Source organism: Mauremys reevesii, linkage group 2 (genome assembly GCF_016161935.1).
Source record: "Mauremys reevesii isolate NIE-2019 linkage group 2, ASM1616193v1, whole genome shotgun sequence".
In the NCBI taxonomy this organism is placed as follows: Eukaryota; Metazoa; Chordata; order Testudines; family Geoemydidae; genus Mauremys; species Mauremys reevesii.
Genome location: NC_052624.1, coordinates 74,293,836 through 74,318,658, shown reverse-complemented (window position 1 = coordinate 74,318,658; position 24,823 = coordinate 74,293,836). Strand labels below are relative to the sequence as shown.

The 24,823-nt window shown below is 39.3% G+C and overlaps 1 protein-coding gene across 15 annotated transcripts in view; it reads right to left on the bottom strand.

Annotated features, from left to right (window-relative positions):
* Nucleotides 1-372: 372 nt before the first annotated feature.
* The window catches only part of RBMS3 (RNA binding motif single stranded interacting protein 3), a 904,530-nt gene continuing 880,079 nt past the window's right edge, over nt 373-24,823 (bottom strand). For 12 of the 15 annotated variants that reach the window (XM_039527080.1, XM_039527087.1, XM_039527084.1 and 9 more), the window contains 3 exons: nt 13,745-13,825; nt 11,270-11,397; nt 373-6,257 (listed from right to left, as the gene is read on the bottom strand). In XM_039527080.1, coding sequence (XP_039383014.1) covers nt 6,251-6,257; nt 11,270-11,397; nt 13,745-13,825 — 216 coding nt within the window. In that variant the 3' untranslated portion in view covers nt 373-6,250. Of the gene's footprint in view, nt 6,258-11,265; nt 11,398-13,744; nt 13,826-24,823 lie in introns of those variants that run through there. The other 3 variants (XM_039527079.1, XM_039527082.1, XM_039527094.1) reach the window with 1 other exon arrangement.

Genomic DNA, 24,823 nt, shown 5'->3' with positions numbered 1-24,823 from the left:
GGGGGTGGTGTCTGAGTGTAGGGAACATTAGTATTAATCACCAGGCCTCAGCATGAGAGAACCTTTCTATTCAATTCCACCTTCTAACACGTGGGTGATTTTTGCTCCCAACATGAAGGAGAAACAGCAATCCTGTCTCTCAGGAGATTCAATTCTTAAAACCACGTGACAAGGAGCTAGGCAAAGGAGAGCATGTTGAAGTTCCCCTCCCATCTCAGCATTTAACACAGCATTTCACAGTGCTTAATGCTTCAGGGAGCCGCTGTTGCAATGTGTCACAAGAACACGCAGCCACCCATTGCTTTTCTTTTATTTATTTTTTTATTGAAAGCTTCATCAAAGAAAACAGAAGTTTAAACCTAACATCCACTGATCTACAGAAAGCCCCACGAGTGGGAAAATGGCAGCTATTAGGATTGTGGTACAAATGGAAAATAAAAATTAAAAAAAAGAAAATCATAGCAGTACAGCTCGTTCAGTGACAGTCTGAGATATCAGCACTATGATGCCCTTATAAATAAGATTCAGAATTGAATGGCTCACAGAGGTCCTTTGGTCGACAATACGGATACAGCAAGGTCTGTTTTAAAGAACCTCTGTTTCATTTATGTGAAACGTTTTCATGATTGGAATTCGTCTATTTTTAAAGCTGCTTTGATTTTTCTTAAATGGAAGCTTTTATTTATTGATTTTTAAATGGAGGGAAAAAATTAAACGTTTCTGTATGAATTCTGGATGCTTCCTGGTTTTACAGGTTTTTCCTTAAAAAGTGGGGGGGGGGGGAGAGAGAGAGGTGGATTTACTTATTTTCTGGGCAGCATCTTTAGTAATTTCTACAGCATCTTTAGTGACACTTAGTTACACTGAACATCATGTTCTCCTCTCTAAGCTTCATTTTTGGAGTTTTTCAAAATATGTGACTGTAAAATCTGCCAGACATAAATATGGCACCCGAGAGAGAGAAATCAACATTCAGAAAATATCATTAACGCTAAGCAGATTTTTTTAAACAACGGGCCCAGCTCTTAAGAGGTGCTGAACACCTCAGGATTTGGCCCTATGAGGAGAAACGGGTTTGTGGACCTGTCGATAGGGAACATTTTGCATTTTCTTACAAGTTGTTATTAAAAGGAAAGGAACTCAAATATCGTGGGCATGGAATAAGAACAAGAACAACTGATTTAAACACAAGAGTTTTTCTCATCATTGGAAGTAAAAGCAACTTTTTTTGTACAGCTTTTGTCATCTTTTTCTGTTTAACAAAGAAGACATTCACAACGGGGAGATTAATGGTCTCTTCTGCGCTCTCTGAGGCATGACGAAGAGTCTCACAGGTGCGTACAGCATTCCAGTCTATTTGGATGATATGACCGAAGTGGAAGGCGGGTGCTTCTTCTGAGAGAAAAATAACTCCCTCCCTCACTGACTCACACTCCAGGTTTGCTGCTTGAGGATTCCAGAAATCCACTTTGTTGAGGAATATAAAAAGTCTGCTGCTGATTCAACCCTTCTTCTGCTAATGTTTGGGCATGATTATGTGTTTGCATGTATCAGAAATGAAAGGAATCACCACTACTGGAGAGAAAAGAAATGCCATCAAACAGAAAAGATAGGTTCACTGGAATAGTCAGCGTGTTTCTGTTTGCTTTTGAATTTCCATCACACCGTTGGTATTTCCTCAGTTCAGATGGGCTTCCTAGAAGATCTCTAAAATCCTTTGCCCCAGGGCACTTCTTTTGCATCAAGACCAATTTCATGTTAAATAAAGTTCTGAAAAGAAATCTTAGCTGTGGGGGGGTCAAACATAACTATCTTCTACTACCACATTTGGTCTCATCACTAAAAGTGGATTGATTCATTACTTTAAGCCCATTATCACTCTTTAGCATGACTCTTACCATAGGTACAGTTCAGTGAGTGAGTCTCCTTAAACCTGTTTCACTCATGTCAACCTCAGCATTAAAATGAAGAGGCTGACTGATAAGCACCATCAAACTTAAAATTATGAACCAAGGCAGCTTGTTACACATTAAGTATTAATCTCATCCTTCAGTACCATAGACAACATAATATAGATCAAAATACTATGACATATTAAAAATAAACTTTATTACAATGCAGGCTTCCTCAAATTTGCTGAATTTTGGTACACACACATACATAAATAATACCCTTCATTTGATTTTTACTCAAGTAAAAATCCATTTTACTGCTTAATCCCATTGCAGAATCCCTCACTTTCCTGATCACCATCTGTCATCTTCCACAGTTGTGCATGCAGCCATAGCAGAAGATAATACAACATGATGAAATTGCTCTAAAATAAATCTAGTTCTGCATTACATTGGATGTCTCAACTATCATGTAAAGACAGTCTAAACCCCTTGGCAAACAGAACCATACAAGTATTCATCCACCAGGGACATTTCAAGAGTCCATTTCAGCGGAAGGGAAGACGAGGGCAACCAAAATTCTAGGCCTGACTGTCACAGGTGACCAGTGCTAACAAAATCAGCAATAGAGCCAGATAGGAAGAGGGCTCCCTAAGCATTTTAGTTCACTTGGGACAATAAGACTTTTCAGTGCCCTGAATTAGGCTCTGGATATGTCACTAGCAGCTCCAAATACAATATATTATACTGTATTTAGTTCCATCATACCAATTAACTTTCAATCGTCAGTGACAACTACGTATTCCGAATTTCCCAGCGTATTTCTGACACCTCTCATTTTCATTTATTTGAAAAGGGAAAAAAAAGTCTAAAATTTGACTATTTACAAGAGTTCGGATGTGATGGAAAGTACATATGCAGCTCAGCTTATGGATTTGATTTTATTTCCAGACACTTGGGTTAGGCACCATTGCCTTAGACTTCTGGAGTAGTTTCTGCAACCTTTCAGGAACTCTCCTGATATTTAAGGCTAAATTGGCATGACATAGGTACTGAATGTACAAATTCAGCACTTAAAAAAAAAAAGCCACTAAGAACCTTGTCAGCCAGAACATAAAGGAAATCAGCTTCAGTTTTTTGAAGCAATTGGGTATCTCTGTTATGATGATACCTAAAGGGCAGATAGGTGTGCTGCATTCAGTAGATTTCATCTGTATTCTTTTACTTCACCTTTGATTCTTACAAATAAGGATTCCCATCTCAGCATTTTCTGTATTTTGAATATGTTATTTCTTACCTGCTGATATATAACTGTTTACAACTGATGGACTACCAATTAATCAATACTGGGATCAATAAAATAAGATGATTAATTGGATTTATAGGACCTTTTGTCTTTCTTTTTCTTCTTCCCCTTTTTTGGTTTTTAAACAATGTTAAACGTTGTAACATGGCAAAAAGTTAAACAATCCTAACACAGAATGTACTTATAACAGTTTAAAGTGACAGGCATCCTGATACCTCTTTGCCTGACTGGCTTAATAAAAAAACACTGAGATTGTTTTACTTTATTTGCTCAAAATAATAATAAAAATGTTTCTGAATGTATAAATAAAGCAGCAGAGTTCTGAATAGAAACAGGAAGGTACCTCAGCATATTCATCAGCCACATGGTAGCTACCTTGTAGCCTCATTGTTGATAGTAAATGAGACCTTTTTGTGTGTCACATTAGAATTTGTACAGAAACAGAACAAGTATTTATTTCATATTCAACTCAGTGGTGCCTGGGGATCTCTATTTATACAAAGAGTTCATACACAGAGTGTAAAAAGGAAGAAAATAAGGCTAGCTTGATTTTTCCCATACCTTTTCCAAGGACAAAACTCGACTGTCATTCACAAAAAGAAAACAGCAATGAGGAAGCACGTGGAACAGAAAGGAAAAAGCTAGAGGTCTTTCTGTAAGATGGAAACACTACTTTCTTTCCTCCCACATGTTAGCATGGGCCTGATTTTTAAAAGTCCTGAATAACCACAACTCCAGGTGGAGTCAACAGGAGCTGGGAATACTTTAGCCCTTCTGAAAACCAGGCTCTGTAGCGATGGCAGTTAACCAGACAAGATCCCATCCCTCTCTTTCACATGTTGCATATTTAGCAGCCATTTGCTTGGGTAACCCACCCCTTCCCACACCCCACTACATTACAAAATAAGGTATTGATTTAGTAATTTTAAAAAAATACGTGATTTAAAAAAATCAGTTAAACATCAGATATTGTTTAGTTAGGGTGGCTAAATCAGGTTGATCCAATATAAATATGCCTTAATTTTTTTTTAATGGATACCCTGTTTTTAATGTACCACAGTGAATGTGGTGAAGCGTCCCCTTTTTCTTTGATGGACGAAAGTTTTCAGTTGTTTGATTTAGTTTATATGCTGCTTTTCTTTGATCTTTCTGCCTTAAGAAAAAAAACACGCGTCTTGTTCTGACTTAGTTCACCCCTTGTTTGTTTGGAAAAAGCAAGGATTTTAATCAGGATTTCTCCGTGCAATAGTTGTTATTCCTAAAATAGATTTCAACTGACTCAATTTATTTACCATTGTCTTTTGACTAATCGTACCAATTAGTGATTGTCAGCCAATATATTAAGACAACAGAAATCATAGGTGAGAAAAGTAATTTTTAACTTCCTGCCTGCTTGAGCATACAAACGTGAGTACTTTTTAACTTTCTGCTTGCATGGGAGAGCTAAAATGAGAACAGAGATTAAGTTTGCTTTCTCTAGGTGACTCAAATGCATCACTGAAAAACAAATACAGAATCAAGGTGACTATACATGTTGCAAGATGACAAAGACTGAGGTGAGGAAATGAACCTGTAGTATGTTGGAATTCAGAAGGAAGACTGTAGTTTCCGTAGAAATACAAAAGACCAGGCAATGTAACAGAAAACTTGTAAAAATTAAAGCCCATCTGGATAGTCGGTAACCCAGATCTCCTCATACTCTGAAATGATGCAAAACACAGGAGGTACAAGCTTCTAGTACCAACTGCTCTGAAATGATCATTATAAACATATGCAGTAAGTAAAAAACCAGTGGAAGATAGTTTAAACAAACAAGAAAGTAAGAACTGGTCCGGCCATGTAGGTCAAATAAAGATAAAAAAAGAAAAAACCTCTATCTCCTGGACTGCGTTAGGGTGTCATTTCATCTTTGGTATAAAATAGGCCATCCATAGGCTGCATTTGATCACAACTAGGAAAGACTACAGAAATTGTCAACAATTTCTTCTATCTATTGCTTTTTTGCACTTTTTTTGACCATAAGCTCCTATCTACTTAAGTTTTTTTAAATGCTCTTAAGCTAGGTTTTTGCAATGTGACAAGCAAAGCAGACTAAAAACTTCTTAAAGCTCATAAAAAAGATTGCAGATAAAAAGCACTAATGCTTTTGCTAGCGATCACGCTTTGTAAATTAAAAAAAATCTGCATTCGGCAAGAAAAAAACCCTGCATTCTTTATAATGCAGTTATTTTTTTCTCAATTCAATAACTTTACTGTAAAATGCTTTAGCCTTCTAGAATTTTTTTCTGTCAATACTTAAGACAAAGTTCATAAAAGTTCCAGCATTTTTCCAATCCTTACAGTTGCCACAGTTCCTTTATCAACAAGTTTTCTCCAAAAGAAGAAAAGCATTTTCTTTTAAACTGTACAGTTTTTTGTTGTTCACCCCAAAATCTCAGTCTGTTAAACTTCTGCACCAGCTGAAACCAGTGTGAGCAAGTTTCAATTCTTTTTCGGTTTTTCTAATAAGACATTGACAGCTTGCCTTGAGAGCCTCTGACGTCCTTAAAATTAAGGCAATTAAGATTCAAGATAAACCTTACCTAAACATTTCTAAAAAACACCCCAAAACAAAAACACACTAGATTTAAAACAAGAAGGAAAAAATGTAGAGAAAAAAAAGTAGCTTAATTTTTGAGGAAGACAATTAGTTTTCTTGTCAACTTGCTCCCTCTTGACATCCTCAGTTTTGATGTTTAAAAAAAAAAAATCTAGTTACACCTACAGGTAAATTCTGAATTCAAATGTTCGTCCTGATGAAATGTCAACCCAGTGTTTTTCCTCTGGGTCTTTTCTTTAATTAAAAAAAATATAGCAAAAATAAAACTGTCAGACTACATGACGGAACCATTTGCACAGCACATAAAAACACTCTTGTGTTTTCGTTGGGAAAGTAGAAAATTAAAAAAAAAAGCATTCATTTGACGCCTGTGCAAACTGGAAGCCAACTTCTTGTTCAATGAAGTTTCTCCATTCAAGGCAAAGATTTCAGACCGACATTCTTCAGTCCTGTTTATTGTCTGTGAAAACAATTGTATTAAAGTGGTCATTAAGTCAAAACAACTTTGAAATAGGCTCCTGTCCTTTTTTCCACCCAATTCCCTTTAAAAGGTATCCAAGCAAAACTAACTTTGCAGCTGTTTAAATATGATACAGCCACTAAACTGAAAATAGTGAGGCCAAAGCAGAGAAATCCTACTTTACGGGCATTCCTACTCAGTGCAGAAGGATTTTTACTCTTATTAATGCTATGGTTTATGCATAGTCCAGCACGTTGAAACGAGACTATATGTATTTACATAACTTTAAAGCTTTAATGTTATGTAAACACTTCAAGGGTAATAATGTATGAGAGAGAACTCTCTTTGTATTATTAAGTGGCACCATTTATTTTGGACACTAGTATTAAAATGAAGGCTAAACTTAAAATAAAAGGATAAATTCAACTTGCAAATAAGAAAACATTTTCTGATTGTAAGAATAACTGGACAGTGGAACAGTTTGCCTAATGAGCCAGTTATGGCCGATTCAGTAGAAACATTCATGCTGATAATAAATAAAAGTATATAGAAACTGTAGAAAGTACATGTACAGTCTTTCCAATTTAACACAGGGGACATGGTCTAGATGACCAATATTACTGCATCATTAAAGCAAAACGATTCAGGAATGTTTTTGAATGTTCCTAAAATGGAAGCAGCATCACAAAAACGTAATCTTGCCACCATAGTATGATATTTCTGTGGAGGTGGAGCTACTGTTGACAGTTGTCTATTACCGTGTCATCTATAATGCTATAGTTAAGGGATGGTTATTGATGCTCTTGTAAGCCTCCACGTTTAGGGGTTTACAGCTCTTCTGTAAAACTCCTCTCCAGGTGGAAACTCGACATAAGAAAAGCCAATAGTTTTCCTTTTGCCAAATTTTAAAATATTCAGTTGGGATTTTTTGTTGTTGTTTTAACTCAGTATATATATTTTTAAAAGAAAAGAACCATAATGAATCAGAATGCGTTCCCATATAGCTACCTTTCTGGGACTATGTCATTATATAAAATAATTACAGTCAGTATTTTCCAAACGAAGAACAGACATTTTCAGATAATGATGGTAGAATGTCAGATTTGTCTATTTCCTTACGGATTTTCCAAAGCATTGACCTATTCAGATATTTGTTGGCATTCTGTACCTGTATACTTAGGGAGCAACTGGAGGCAACCACTCTTAGTAGGGTCCTTGCTACCTGTCAGGAGGATGGAAACTGTGAGTGGATCTGAGAAATCTCCTACTGTGCTTCAGAGAAGGCTCCACAAACATCACCCTCACACAAAGAGTTAGTGGTTCCTGAGAGGTAGCCACCCAAATCACTGATTTGTACATCCTATCTCCTACCCCACCAGAGGAGTTCCTTACCCGTGCCAATGAGCCCCACACTTTACAAGTTGACCAACATTTATGCAATTAGGCCCAAAGTTTTTGCCACTGAGTCTTCAGCATTCTCAGCTAACTCATAGTTTGTGTTCGGAGTTAGCCCTGGTGTAAGGGGGAACCCATTTCACAGGAGTGTTATGTTTGTCTTTGTATGCCTATTTGCATTGTGGTTGTTTGGCCATCCTTTTTCTTCTAGAATTTCTTGAGTTCAGGTTTTTCTTCCCCTATATATAGCCATTCAGGTTGGACTGCCCACCTTCTGTGATTTTACTGCCTATTCGAGGGTGTTATCTGGATTGTCAGCATTGCTGTCATTAGTGTAAGAGAGTTATTGTGTGTTTCCCTGGAAAGTTTCTTGTGGGACCTAAAATCTGTACTCAAAAAAGAGTTTATCCCAGGTAGAAACATCATGCATTCTTTAATCTGGTACGGGATTTATCTTCCCAGAAAACCCAAAAATCTTTCTTTCCTACTTAAAGTCTGAGAGCTGCTGTCCAGCAAACAGACCTTTGCCCAGAGGCAAGAGGGTGGAGTTCCTGAGACAAAAGAGTTCGCTCTAACTTCACTTTCAAGGTTTCACATTTGTATATGTTAATTTATAAGAAGATTTGCAGGGGACAGAGATTCCTGTGGTCTAAAATGACTGAGGTACCCTCCTAATGAAGTGGAGTATTCTGCTCAGAGCCAAAGGATAGAGAGCCAAATTCGTCCATGGTATAATTTGCTCACATTACTGGATTTATGCTTTAAATTTGAATGCACTAAGATGAAATCACTATTAAAAAGCAGTCTAACAGGGTATATGAAAAAATATGTTCCTTGGCCAAGAAAGAGAAACAATTTCACCAGTTATCTATTTTACACTTACCTACAAGGCCAATACAAAATCTTTATCACATCCAGTTCAATTTCAAGATATTCTTATCTATTTGTTGGTTGTTATTTTCTGGTTAGTTCACAGAAAGATACATATAATTAACGAAGAGATTATAACATCCCTCCCATGAGCTTCTAGACAATTCTTTTGTAAGTTCTGCATGTTCCCTTGGCTATAAATGATTAGAATCAGCATCTAATCAGGTTAATTACTTCCTCTCCGCCACAATGGAAATTATTGTCATATACTGGGCATCATTTTCATTACTGCTAAATGTGCTTTTAAATTGAAAAAAATATATTTATTCCATATGATCTTTTGTAACTGGTGCGTTTGAAAAATATTTTAATTTTTTTTTTTAACTAGAAATTGCATACACTCTTTCTGTATCGATCCCCTCCCAAGTTTTGACATTTGTAACCACAATTTGCAGACACAGAAACAGCTGGCATGTTTCAGCAAAAAAAACAGAACAACAAAACAGAAAGGAACATCCAGATAGCCTGTAGTTTACCTACCTACGTGACTGAAAAAGAAAGTCCCCTAAATATAAATACCAATGACATAAGAACAGCATCTGCTACAGCAGTCATGCAATAGCTGAGTATGTGAGATGAGGGATGTTCTCAGAGAAGATGGGAATTTTACAGTGGAAAAATCCAGCAGTCATTTAAAAAAAGAGCTACAATCTTTGCAATATAGGCACAAGCCCAGCAGAAACTGCCGCCAGCTACATGTTGGGGGCTTCTGAACTTAAGTCTTTTTGCTTAAGGGAAAGGGAATTAGAAAATGAGAATGGTTAGTTCAAAATCCCTTCAGGACACAATGATCAGACCAGGCAACCAGCATGGAGTTGTCATGTATATTTTTCTCTTGGCCCATTATATTCTCTAAGTAGGTTGCCATTATTTATTTTTATAGGTTGTGACAAAGTTCCTCCTCTAGCTTGGTGGGTCCTGCGCTTATTGGCAGATTTTCTCACCTCAGTGATCTTCCCCACAGTCTGGATCAGCTCCTCCTGTGTCTGATCAGGAGTTGGGAGGTTTGGGGGGAACCCGGGCCCGCCCTCTACTCCGGGTTCCAGCCCAGGGCCCTGTGGATTGCAGCTGTCTATAGTGCCTCCTGTAACAGCTGCATGACAGCTACAACTCCCTGGGCTACTTCCCCATGGCCTCCTCCAAACACCTTCTTTATCCTCACCACAGGACCTTCCTCCTGGTGTCTGACAACACTTGTACTCCTCAGTCCTCCAGCAGCACACCCTCTCACTCTCAGCTCCTTGTGCCTCTTGCTCCCAGCTCCTCACACGCACTTCCTCTCCTCTGGCTCCTCCTTGCCTGACTGGGGTGAGCTCCTTTTTAAACCCAGGTGCCCTGATTAGCCTGCCTTGATTGGCTGCAGGTGTTCTAATCAGCCTGTCTGCCTTAATTGGTTCTAGCAGGTTCCTGATTACTCTAGTGCAGCCCCTGCTCTGGTCACTCAGGGAACAGAAAACTACTCATCCAGTGACCAGTATATTTGCCCTCTACCAGACTCCTGTACGCCACTGGTCTGGGTCTGTCACAAAGTATTAAAGAAAATGATGGCAGAACAGGTACACAAACATATTGTGCCTCTGAGTACATCAGACATATAGAGAAGAGGTGTATGATTGACTCCATCTGTAAAATACATACTGGGCCAAATTCTACAGCAATAAACAATACTGACGATGTAAGCTACCCACTGGGTACATGTATGTTGGCCAAACGGTGGGTATAGCTTGCACCAGTTTGGCATTCAGTTGGTGTGAAAAACAAGTGCAACTTAATGGTGAGGGGTCAAAAAGGCAGGTGAAGCAACCAACCAGATGGATACATTTCTATTCTGTTTCATTTGTTTTACTGTGCCTATCACCATGGTATCTGAGTACCTTCTCATGATGCATTAAACAGGGTCCAGCATGTGTCAAGTGAGGATCCTTCTTCATTTCATTCTCCTAGTTGAAAGCTGTGTGTGAATTTTTTTTTTTTTTTTGGTGATGTGCTATGTACTTTCACTGGAAGGCCAAGGCAAAAGAGAGAACTTTTCACTTGGGACAGGGGTTTGGTGTGGTTCATAATAATTTATGCTCTGTCTTCCACACAAATAACCTCTCCCTTCGGAGTAACAATTCCACTGTGGCACCGGAGCAGAAGAGGTAAGGGCTGTTTTGTTTCTAGAACATGAGGAGAACGTGGCTCAACCATTAAGTGTGTTGAAAATAAGGTTGAACTTTGAATTTATGGTATTATTCTATCGGAGCAAATGCAGTGAGCAGATGTCAGGGGTAAGATAAAACAGCCCCCCTACCTTTTCTTGAGATTGCCTTTCCTGCAGCACCCCTTTCTTCTCTCTCAACGTGCAAGTGACACTAGTTTTGCACACCCGCTGAATGCCATTTACACTACTTTGTCAGTTACATTCACATCCTGAAAAACTAAGCACCAGATGTGGAACTTACTGCTCCATTGACATCACTGGGGAATTTGACCAAAAGTTGTAGCCTCTTAACATCTGTTTGGGATTTTGCCCAGTGTGCTGATTGCTGAGCCAATGTCTGGTGTAAAACCAGAGCAACTCCACTGAATTCAGTAGAGCTACTCTGAATTTATACTATCACAATTGAGAGCAGAACTGAGATCTCTGTATTCCAAATACAATATCATATGTGGCCCTACCAGTGACTAATCACAGTCTTACTTACTTAGACTGTTGGTAAGAATATGCAGGTGCATGTTCACTGGATGTTTCCACTGTCATCTGTTGCTGTTGACCACTGGCTTCCTGTGATGAAGATGCTACTGTCTGCGGAGAAGTATCAGCAACGACACCCTATGGAAGCAAACAAGAACACAAAGGTCTTACTGATATTAATCACATGAAGGTGTTCAGCATCATCTCACCACTTCTTTATTTCTGTGTATCGGTACCATTGGTTTGCATTGTTGAGAGTGTCTGGGATAGCAGAAACCACATGCAGACATGACATAAATGCTATCAATTTACAAGGAGATCTGACCCGGCAATGAGAAACAGCCTCAATTCACGGAGTACCTGGAGCACTGTGCACTAACATGCAGTGGCGAAAATTATCTACACATTATGGAGGAAATCCCAGCCTTGCTGAAGTCACAACGTTTCCATTGACTTCAGTGGAACCAAGATTTCATCCTGTATATGTTATTTTTATTACATATGCATGGTTAATCTGTTTTTTTTACCTCACTTACACTGACTTTATCTTGGTCTAACATTGACTTCTGATTTACACTGGTGTGAGAACAGAACCAAGTCCCACAGGATTTTGCAATATATTGTGCTATAACACACATGGTGCAGACACTGTAGCATGCTTTGAACAATAGTGTATTTGCATTGATGTAGTGTTTTTATTTAGAGCGTTTTCCCTTTTAAAATAAATTTAAGACAAACAAAAGATTTTACCTAATAGGACGTTGCACAAATGAGGCTTTGAGGCATGTATGTGTGTATGTATTCGACATTATATGCATTTGCCTTGAAAACCTGCAATTACAATTATTTCATTGATAATTTTGTTTCTCCTATTTTGGCATTTTTTAGTTTTTTACATTTCTATTGAAATTAGCCATATTCTGTTTTCTTCTGTGCTTGTGTGCATCAACCACACCAATGATACCAGCAGCGCTCTTCTGGGAATAGACTGGAGTAGTAGATTGCACACTGTAGAGACAGGAGAGGGAGCACAAAGCACTCAGTTTTGTTGTTATCTGAGTTCTATATAAACAATGGGTGGTGCATTTTAAATCGCTGTGACAAAGTGGTCAATTTCTTTTTCAAAGCTTCCTAGAGTCCACTGCCTGCCATGCTGACCAATACTGGCTTATTGTTTCCTTCCTGTCTATCTGCATCCATCTGTTGTCTCTTGCCTTAGATTTAAATTGTAAACTCTTTGGGGCAGGGAACAGCTTTTTGTTCTGTTTGTACAACACCTAGCACAATGGGGTGCTCACCCATGACTAGGTGCTATGGTAATATAACAAACCAATAATTGCCAGATTATCGCAAATGTTATGGTAGGTCTTCTGCTCCGTTCCTTTAATAATTAATGAAGGCTATTCAAAGTAGTCTTGATATATTTACAGCAAAATCAGATTTAGGGTGAAACTGATGCGATGAAGATTTAAATAAGACCAGCTGAATATGACCAAAAATAAAATAAAAATAAAAATAAAAAAATAAACCAAACCCACCAGTAGGGGTCTTTCCTATCAGGTGGTAGATCATTTAGGATTCAGAGAATTTGCAGTCATGGAGACTGAGAAAACTATGGTGGATCCACTTGACTGCAGGCAGAGAAGTGCCAAAATAACAGCTCGAAGAGCATCCTCAACTGGCCAATCCATGGAGCAGTAATAGCCTCAACTCCAGAGGAGAGACAGCTGAAGACTAAAGTATTGAGACAATAGTGCCCCTCATATTATCACAAAGTAGGGGAGAAGAGGTTAAAAACAGAGAGAAGAATACAAATTTAAGAGTAACAGCATCTTTATTTCCCAAAGCCTCCCTCTTGTTGTGTCAGATGCCCTTATGAAGATGCACAGCAGTGGAGGTTGGGCTGAAGTGCTCCAGGCAACTTGTGCTCTACAGGGTTGAGTAAATACTTACTCATTAGAATGTCATCAGCATGACTCAGCCCCAAGGAGGGAGAGAGCGAATCCTTCCTCAAGGATGAAAAAGCACTCAGTCAGTGCAGCATCCTCCACGTCTGTATGTACAAGAGGAAGGTTTCCATTGCTCAATCACTTTTTCTGGTTGCTGCATGTTTTCAGCAGTTACCTACACTCACTAAGGACTGCATCAAACCCTCTTGCCATCATCTCTTCGGGTTCGTGGTTTGCTGGTTGGGTTTGTTTTCCTGCATTTTCCCATTTCCCTCCCAAATACATGAAACATCAAGAATGGTTTATTCCATTTCCTATGCACAGCAAAACAAATGCAAAAACAAGAGCATTTGCAGATCTTCAAAAAAAAAAGAAAAAAAAGAAATTTGAAGTGCAATCACAAATCTAAGAGCAGCATACGGTCTGTTTTGGTAAAGCAACATTTGACCCTTCTTGATATACAACAGGTTCAATGACGAATAGGTTTGTGATTTGTCACCCCTTCACCCTACTTGCATGAATGGAGGTAAACTTACTTCAATGGGGACAGCTGTTGCAGGCACAGGAGTGTACTGGGGAATGTAGGTCCCTTGCATAGGTGCAGCAGCAGTCATATACTAGAATAAGTCAAAGGCACATGTATATTAGAAATAGAAAACCACAATGCAACCACAGAAGACTGTATTAGAAGCATTATATAGATTTGGTTACAGTACAGAATGTATTGGTTTGTACGCACTGTACACCACACCATTATTTTTTGCTAATAATTTTACATAATGGTAGGAACTGACCATTAAAATCATACATCCTGACCTGCTTAGTGATGGCACATATGACTGAAAGCAACACCAAGAGATCATAGTATACAGTGCTGATGGGTTTAGATTTTATTATTTTGTCATATGCTTTATAACTGGAAGGAGTTCTATTTCGACATCTGAAGAAAATACCAAGGAGACACAATAACATCACGCACACGGTGATTATGTAGAAAAGTCTAAGGAAGCTCTTGGAATCCACATTTTTAAATGATACCTACAAAAATAACAAACTTAGGGCTAAAACCCTTACTCTAAGGGCTAGTCTACACTTACCTGCCGGGTTGACGCGGTGAGTTTGACTTCTCGGAGTTCGAACTATCGCGTCTAATCTAGACGCGATAGTTCGAACTCCCCGCGTGCTCTGGTCGACTCTGGTACTCCACCACTGCAAACGGCGGTGGCGGAGTCGACCTTGGAGCCGCGGACTTCGATCCCGCGGCGTCTGGACGGGTAAGTAGTTCGAACTAGGGTACTTCGAGTTCAGCTACGCTATTCACGTAGCTGAACTTGCGTACCCTAGTTCGACCCCCCGCCCTTAGTGTAGACCTGCCCTAACCCTGAACATGGGAACAATCACGTCTGTGGGGGATATGAAGATCAGGAAAGAACAGATATCTGAGAGTTTCTGCTTTTTGTACTTAGGGGCACTAACTGAATTTCCTTCTACATATGAATTCTTTTTAATATCCGTGAAGCCTTTCTAAATATCACAAAACTTTGCCAAATTATTATTCTGTCAACATATAGTACTAGCTTCTTCTAAGATATTCTCTTGCCCAAGCACTACAGGAAACCAGTCCTTAATTATGAGTGGATGCGAATTTCACCATTGGTACAGCATTATTCTCTTCATGCACAGTATTGCTTAAACAGTTCTTGGCTGAATGCAACAGATTGTTCAAATGCTTTAATGTCGTATGAGTATTGAGTTGTCAGATCTAGACATTGTTCTTACCAGTCCTATCTGTGTACTTTGACAAAAATCACAGAGTATGCCCAATCTCATAATTGTCTGGAAGGCATCTCCAACATGTTGTCTTCAAAGATGCACTGGAGATCTGAACCTACCCAGGATGCATTTGATGAATTTTAAAATGAGTTAAATATCGCTTGAGTTTTCTGGCTGAGTTAGGAGGTGCTTGCAGGATTTTTTCCACTGATTATTGTGAAATACACATTTCAAATGCTTTCTCAGCTCACCTTTAAATTAACTGTGTTGTTTGAAATGTCCATAGCAAAACTGCGTTATGCGAATGCAAGGAGGGATGTAACCGATGCACTGCCCAAGAAATGTTTGGGGTGCAGAAATGGCATAGACAAGAATACTGAGGGCAAAATTCCACAGTCCTTGCTTAGGTAAAAGTCCCACTAACTTCAGTGGAAGTTTTGCCTATATAAAAACAGTGAGTAAGCAGTGCAGGATTTAGGCTCACATTAGTGGCACCACATAATGTATTTGTAAGTAATTATAATGATGTTGTTGAAATTCACGGCATCTTCCTTGAATATGGCCAAAGAGACAGGAGTGTCACCCATCCATATTATGTCTGCCTCCTGCCACAACTTCCTGATGATATTTTTTTGTTTCTCTTCAAAAAGATAATTGTTACAGATTGAGGAGTTCAGTGTTTTCTTGGTCAATGTCTATCAGCCAATGACATTTAAGCCAAATATCCCTGTTGTACTGCAACATATAGTAGGGCTATTCTCCAGCCATGAACATTAGTCATGGATGAGAATATTATAAGAGTGAGAGTCCGTTCAGCTTCTATTTCATTCAGTCTGCTTTGTAACGCCACTGTCATCTGGTGCCATACTATATGCTAGACATTCTTCCAAATTAATTTAGCTTTTACTTGAAGTGCTCACTCTCATCGTTCCACAAAGCCTGTTTTAAATTCTCATTGAAGTTTGTTTCTCTGAAGCAAATTATTTTTAAATTAAAAACATCTATATAAAGAAGAGAAAAAAAGCAGTTCTAGGCAATGTTGTTTTCTTTTAAGTTCTTCCTGGAACCCAGTGGAAAATCAGCATATGTGCTCTGAATCACTAGATGTGATTATCCCTATCGTCATCTTAGTTTGCACACAATAAACACATAACTAAATAAAGTCTTATGAGACCTCACAAAATTATTAAACCACTTTTACAATCAGGCCACTTTATTTGTTTCAATATCCTTCAGCGGTGAGTTCCACAGGACAAGTATAGGAGCTATGTATGAAATATTTATTTTATTAGTTCTAAAGGTACTGCCCTTTGGAGTACAAGAGAATCAGGAGACTATTCCTAGTTCTGCCACTGACTCACTGAGTGATCTTAGGTAAGCTCCTTTGTCTCTCCATGTATCATTTTCTCCTTCTGTAAAACCTACTTTTCTTTTTTAAGTGCTTTGAATTCAATGGATAAAAGGGAAATTCACTGATGGTATAACTCCGCTGACAGAAATGGAGCTATACTGGCAGAAAATTTGCCCCCACAAGTGCCAATCCTGCAAACAGATGCACCAATATCTATCTTAGGGCGTGTCTGCACGGTGGAGGTAATGTGCTCTCCAGGGGTGCAGTTTCTAAAGTGCACTAACGTGTGGCTCATTAATTGGCCCATGAAGATCCTGCTGGTTTATGCGAATGGTTCCCTAATGTGCTTTAACACAGTACTGTTTTAAAGGGTACTACATTAAAGCACAGTAGGGGACATTTAGTGCGCACCAGCAAGGTCTACATGGACCAAATAATTGCAACACGTTAGTGCACTTTAGAAATCACAGCCCCATAGTGCACATTGCTGCTCCATGTACTCTGACTCTTTGATTGCTGCTCATCTATTACCCCTCACCCCTCACATTCACCAGAACCATCAGCTATCTCAGTTACTTACATGGCACCCTTTACCAGAGTATCTGAGCACCTCATAATCTTTAATCTATATGTCCTCACAATAGCCCTGTGAGGTGGGGAAGTGTCATTAACCCCATTTTACAGATGGGGAACAGACATACACTAAGTTTGTGCCAGAGAACAGAAATAAACTTGAGTCTCCCGAGACCCAGGTTAGTACCAGAACCACAGGACCATATTTTCTCTCATCAAGGATCCCATGTGGACCTCTTAATGCCCACACACAGTCCAACTGCTTTCCATAGGACTCTGTGGAGGTGTTAGGGTCCATACTGGTGGATCTGTTTTCCAGACTGGAGATGAAAGTAAGCACTGAGTGACTGTTTTTCTAATAGTATATGGGGAAAGGTCAAAAAGAGAAACTGATCAATTTTTTCTATGCCCACCATCCTTGGGGTTACTGCAATCAAGACCACCCTGATTTCTCTCCTTTCTAAACTAGATAATCCCAACCACTTTAATTTCTTGTCATCTGTGCTTTACAGTTGGTTCATCTCTGAAAGTGACTGTAAAATGGCACTGAGGAGGTTTCATGTTGACTTTGTCTCAGTAATTTCCATACTAGGGGATGGACTGATCTCTTCCTGTATTGGGATGGAGCCTCAGCTCTCTCTGACACATCATCCACTTCTTCCCCTGAACCTTACAGAGTGTAGTGGGGTAACAGGTGGGCTCAGACTAGTGCTAGCTACTTCGGGGAGTGGGGAGAGGTGGAGTACAAAACTTCCTTCCCTCCAGCCTCACAGAAATTCTGAAGAAAAATGGAAATTGTATTATCTTCTCTGCTCAAATTCATGTATGGTAAGGATTCTGCATTAAGAGTGTTCCTGGAGGTAGCCGTGGCTCAGGGGCACCATGGTGGTCCAGCTCCATTGGGTTTCTAGAGGCCAGAGCTATGCCAGAGTCACAGGGCCTCAATGTAGCTGGTTTCCCCTGGGTCCCAGGAAACTATGCACAGTATTGCTTAAGCAGTTCTTGGCTGAATGCAACAGATTGTTAAATGCTTAAATGTCATATGAGTATTGAGTTGTCAGATCTAGACGTTGTTCTTACCAGTCCTATCTGTGTACTTTGACAAAAATCACAGAGTATGCCCCATCTCACAATTGTCTGGAGGGCACCTCCAACATGTTGTCTTCTAAGATGCACTGGATTCCTATTCCCAAATTATGCTGTGATGTGGGGGAAATCTCTGCTAGGAGATCCACACAGAGATTTCCTTTACTTAAAGCCACTCTCACATATTTTACTGCAGGGAGTGGGATGTAAGTGTGAGATACGCACACACATTTGCTCAGCTTACAAGTAAACAGATGACTTAACTAAAAGGAAAATGAAGTTTCATTGCTGCCAAATAGGATCTGGAAATCAAATGGTGCTCCTTTTTTCCCCTCACATGCCATCATCAGGGATGGAGATTCTGCAATTGGAATGTAGTTAGTCTATTTTGACTTGTGCATATTCAGCAGAATGCCTATCGCTCACTCTCCCAGCACGGTATTGGCTTTTTGACAGCAAAATGAATAGCAACTCTAAGACACTGGGAACAGTAAAATAGTGTCTGTTTGTCACAATCATTTTTCTGACTATAATTACACTTTAAAGACTGACAATTTCCACCAAGAAAAAGAAACAGCATTGGCAGTGCTGATGCTTCTGTTTTCCCTTTAAAATGCTATTGTTTTCACATACTGTACCTAAAGCACCTTTGGTTTGTGCTCACAGTGTGCAATATTCTAGTGCAATGCACATCTCAGGATGTCTGACTGCTTAATTTCAAGTCCTGCTTATTACAGACACCAATTTAGCTTTTATTGATTCATCTCATACTCTCTTCTAGGGTTTTTGTTTCTGTCTATCTGAGGACACAAAGTATAGAGGACAAAAAGGCACAGAAGTCTAACAAAATGTAAAGAAATATATACCTTTTACACCACATAGTTTTACGACCTTTAAGACTGTTATCTATTGATTTGTTCAGAATGTTTGTAGGTCCAGTTGTTTCTTATTTTAAGACAGTATACTGCAAATAGAAGAAGCCTCTTGGACATGAAGAGTTAAGGCTCATGGCCACAATAAGTCTCAGGGTGTACTACATCATGAAAGCTGAATAGGGATGGGCGGCATAACAATACTGATCATATTTCCCTGGTTCAGACATCACAGCTGGAAAATACCAATTAATATCTATGTTTAATTATATGCTAGATATAGAATCTGAAACTTTTATTCAAACTGAGTAGTATTCGTTCATCTGAGTAGTCCTACGATGGTCAATAGGATTGCTCACATGAATAAGTACTACCTAACATGAGTATGCGGTAGTACTTATTCGTGTGGCCTTTAGATAGAAAAAGATGTGTGAAAACCCACCTTGGTTCTTTCATAGCTGTGGGTCTGTTTTACAATTATTTAAGGATTGAAAAAAATACAGTGAATCCTGTGAAGATCTTTTCTCTCACTGTAACAATTTACATGCTCACCACAATACTCAGATACTTTTCAGTTGAACTCAGAAACAAATGGAGGAACCTATTCTAATTCTGGTGAGCACTTACATGAGAACAGTTCTACTTAAGCACACTTAAATGGGACCACTTGTGTGAATAAATGCTAACCAGTGTGACCCATGTGAGCAAGGGTCCCACAGTTTCACACTTCGTGATTATCTGTGCCGTGATGCAATCCACATCTTGTGTGTGCTGGAGTACACTGATAATAGTTAGCATTTTAGGATTCACTGAATTAATGCCAACTCTTGCTTACGATCCAAGACGTCTAGACACTGCATCAGCGATAGAGCTACGTGAAAACATTTGTATCGCTGGAGAAACTGATGAAAGTCACACTGTTGCTGGATACATTTTAACCATAAATTTCTCGCTCTGGGGAAAATCGCCTTCCTGCCTTAGAATTCCCTCCCTGGCATGGTGGAAAAACTACAGATTCCCTGAGTCTTGTGAACCTTGCTGGTTCAGGCTTTAACAAAAAATAGAATAAAATCCCTTCTCTTCGGGACAGTCTGCCCCTGGGTTCTACCTTCTTATTTGGGAGTTCCCAGTTCCCTGATGGATTCAAGTATTGCCTCACTGTGTTCTTCCAGTCTATAATTCTGGCAAGATGGAATTGTAGTTCAATGGAATACAGCTCCCAGCAACCATAGCTTCTGACATAACATACAGAGACTTTCTGATTTGGGGGCTCAACTCTAGAAGCCCTACAGAGCTGGGGACTCTGTAATTTTTCTATGAGTTTTAGTGATAATTTTATAATTCCCTATTGAAAGGACGTGAGAAACAAAAGTGATGATTTTTGCATATCGCCGTATTTTAATATTTTTCTCCACAGTTATAGTGGTCTTAAATACAACATGATTTTGTGACATAAAATTATGACAGGGCAGCCAAGAATAGCACCCTTCATTCCACAGATCTCAGTCACTGGGCTATCTCATTCATCCTTCAAGAAGAAACTAAAAATCTTTAGATTTCAACCCCCTTCCCTGCTGCTCCTTAACACAAGGGGATTTACAAACACCAACTATCACTTCCCTTTCAACCTTCCTAATGAGATATTACCTAATTCTCTGAGCAAGTTAGATGAAGGTAGAGAGAAGAATACTTCAACAACTCTAGTTCCAAACTAATCTCCTTTTCTCTTCATGAGCTCTAAGTATCCTTCACAAATCTTTACTTTTGGAAAACAGAGCAATGAAAAGGTCTTAGAAGAATAGTGCAAATGAGCTAAGAAGTCCCTTATATAATAAATCTTTTTAATTTCCCAAGCTCAGGCCTGCTACTAAAGCAGAGCGAGCAGGACTTTCCAGATAAAGGATATTTACTCCAAGTAGAAGTGAATTCAGCCAGATTGCCACACATAGCCATGAACCACACATTCACTTGCATATGAAGCACAGCATTTGTAAAAACTGCAGTAAATGTAAATGGCACCCAGGAATGTCTCTAGAAACTGATAAGCCACATAAAAATTGACACACATTCTAGCCACTTTTAGGAATTGAAAGGATGGAAAAAAGAAGATTTGAAAATTCAAAATCCTTTTCAGAGCGCGTATCAGTTAACATACGCGGAGAAAAAAACACCCAGGAAAATCCACCAGTGCTGTGGAAAAATATCCTGTTACTTTATATCCAAACAAGACATTTCATAGGAATCATTCATACTTATGAATTCATCATCATTCATATTATATTTAGGAGCCTACATATGGCTATGGGAACTTACCTTTAGGCTTGCAAGTTTGAAAATGTTGGCTTACACTTTCAGTGTATCTATTCTGACATTCCCTCCTGTGTCACAATCTCCAGTCTGGGTAGTGAGCCTAGGTGACTGTGTAGATATGGAGACTGATTCTCCACTGCTGTGATGCACATGTGAATAGTTTTAGGATGTGAAAACTGCCTTTTTGCACAAATCAAATTGTCTCAGAAGTTTGATGGATCAGTTTTCAAACACATAAGTATGGTCTGTAGCAATGTTTACATGGGAGGTTTCTGCGCGGCAAGCTGCTGAGCTGTAGATTCTCACCTTGGCTGACACACAGTAACTTGCCACGTAGACAAGCCCTAAGATACATTTGACTTGCTCAGTGAGGGTTGGTTATCACTGAACTTCCGTCATCCCTTAGATTTTTGCTTCAGACCTGGTGCACTGAAGAGACTGAAGAAACGATGCACCTGAATAGCCTCCAAGATGGTTTCTTTTGTCACAAAACTCTCTCTGCACTCCCTTTCCTGGACATTTACATAGAATCATTCCCATCAATTTCTGTATAACTACAATCCGTTCTATTAATCCCTGAGGACGGAAGCCAAGACTGTTAAAATATTTTCAAGTTAAGTGTTCATCAAAAATGTTTCACAGGAAATAACCAAACCTGGGTTTTCTGACATGGCAGGTTTGAATTGCCTGATTATTTCTGTAGCATGTTACTGATCTTTTTGGACAAGCCATACAGTGCATTCTCAATGCTAATAGTTGATGAATGTGTCTCACGGAGGCTAGCTCCAAAAATCTAGTCTTGAAAGATGTAAACTACTCTACCTTCAATAAGTGAGTTTCCAAGCAGTTTGGATTAATTTATTGTTAAGACAATGTGAAAGAAACATTCAGAGTTGTTACATAATGACTACTCCTGTATCACACACTTTTCCATTTCTGTTTTAACAACATCCTCGAGTATGGACAGCTCTAGGACCTAACACTGATAGAGATGTAGCAATGTAATTAAAAGCTGATAACTAGATGCACAGAGAAGAAAAGCCAGAAACATAGTAAAGATCATATAAGTATTAGCATTTATAATTTCATTGAAGCAGAAAGAAATTTACGATCACCTGCGTGGAAATGATACACAGATGAGAGATATGATGTAGTGAGCCACTGGCATATACTACCAAGAGTACCTCCGTGAAGCCCATACCGGAGTTGAAACACAGTATTGCTCAGTCCTTTGTCCCTACAAGATTCCTAGAATCCAAATATTTCTGTAAGTCGTAATGAAAGCTTTCAATAAAAAAAGGCAGTTTTAAGGCTTTTTGCTGGATTACCTCATTAAAAAGAGCCTTATAAAGGAACCTTGTATGTATAACGTTTTAGTCAGATCCATCAGTTACATTAATATATGATCACAGAGTGAGGCTAACATTACCTTCAATGGAAAATGAAACTGCCATTAAACGTAAAGAATTATAGTTTTAGCATATTACACTACAAAATGTTATTTTCTATGGGAATAGAAATCAGTTCAGTTAACATCCTTCATAAATTTACATGATCATTAGTTAAGTCTGTGTGTGCGTGTAAGGGCGGGGCAGGGCATTTTTGTGAGATGTTTTTTCCCTGTGTACTTCAAAATCTTGCAGTCCATATTCAGTACCTACCGAGGAAAAATGAAGATCAAAATCAGTGGGTGTTCTGTCAGAGTAAGGACCAGGGTCGGCTCCAGGCTTCAGCAAAGGAAGCAGGTGCTTGGGGCGGCCCATAGAAAGGGGTGGCACATCCGGGTCTTCGGCGGCAGGTCCCCCAGTCCCTCTCTTCCTCTTTGAGCTGCTGCTGAAGAGAAAGAAAGGGAGCGAAGGACCCGCTGTCAAATGAAGCAGCGTGACTGAGCTGCCGCTGAAGTGCCACCATCGGCTTGATCTTTTTTTTTTCCCGCTTCGCCACTTGGGGAGGCAAAAAAGCTGGAGCCGGCCCTGGTAAGGACTGATTAAGAAAACTACAGGATTTGGCCCTAAGTGTGCTATTTATCCATTGTGAAGGGGTGTAACGGCCTGGCACCCACCACTCACAAGTGCCCCCTTCTGGTCGGGTGTGTCTGCAGTTTTTCAGTTTATGGTGCCCTCTTGGTGGTTTCTCAGGCAGGTTTCCAGTGACTCAGCCAAGTCACTGTCTCTATGTGAAACAGAACAAATCCCTTCCGGTATATACAGTCTTTAACTTGTCCCAGCGCTCGTATGGGCCATACCCACAGGGTTTCCTCCCTGGAGACTCTGTCTTCCTGAAGCCCTCTCTGGGTTCATTCACAGCAGACAGCCAGGCACGCCTTCTTTACTCCCCCAGTCCCTGCCAGAAGACTGATCTGTCTGTGGTCCTGCTGCTTTCAGTCAGCCAGGACACACAGCACTCTCTCCTCCAACTCAAGGCGGCAACTGACTTTCTCTGGCTCTGCAACCCCTGGACCTAATCCATGCCATCACAAGGGGTTACTGAAATGTGTCACGCTGAATCTATTCCAAGGCAATCTTACAATGAAGTGGAAATACAGTTTTTCAGGGTGCTGATTAAGTGGATTTTACTGTACTGTCAGTTCACAAGTCAACACTATATAGACAGGTATTCAGTGCTCAAAGTGAACAGAGAGTTACAGGATTGAGCCCATGCATGTTTTAGCAGCAGAAACAAAAAACTGGACACCTCAGAAATTAAATAGTCCTTACACTTTCCCTTGCACTAGGAGAAAAAGAGAAGATGCAAGAGAATGAAGCAAACAGACAATTATTATTTCAAGGGTTTGGATTATCCCTCTTGTGCCATATTCCTCTCTCCTTCACCATATTATCATTGTGCTCTATTCCCCCGCTCAGATTTATACTGCAGTTTTACAAGGGTTACTCTACTGTGTCCATCCCATTTTGAGCACTACATGTCCTGTGTATTACATGCTAATCAGGCAAGCAGCTCATGCATTCTGTGCATTGTGGTAAGATGTCTCATTCTGCTGGGAAAATGTGATAAGCAGCTAGTGCTGATGAAATGTGAGAGGAATGATCTTTCATGCTGACTTTAGTGCTGAATACTTCTTAATATTGGTAGGTAGTTAAGGCCTAGAGAACAAGAACATTTAAAAAAAACAAACAAACAACCTTTCTCCATAATGCCTTATTTAATATAGCTTTATGGGTGTGTGCAGTACTTATTTCCCCAGGAATTATATTAACAATGCTTGAAAGGCCCAGTGAAACAGATGTGCTTTGGTGTTGGCTGAACACCAGCATTCCAAGTCTGTTCTTTGTGTGGTAGAGGTCCAAAGGAGACAGATCCTGCACATATACATTCAAATGATATACAATCACTAATCTGTACCAATTCATGCCTAAACTCCCTGTGCTATTCTGGGTAACACAAATATCGACGGTATGCATTTTAATGTAAAGCAATACCTAACAAAGTCAGTGCTGAGTGAAAAGTAATTCAATTCAGTAGAAAAAAATTAGGGCTGTCAAGCGATTAAAACAATTAATTGTGATTAATTGCACTCAAACAATAATAGAATACCATTTAATTAAATATTTTTGGATGTTTTCAACAGTTTCAAAATGTATTTATTTAAATTACAATACAGAATGCAAAGTGTGCAGTGCTCACTTTAT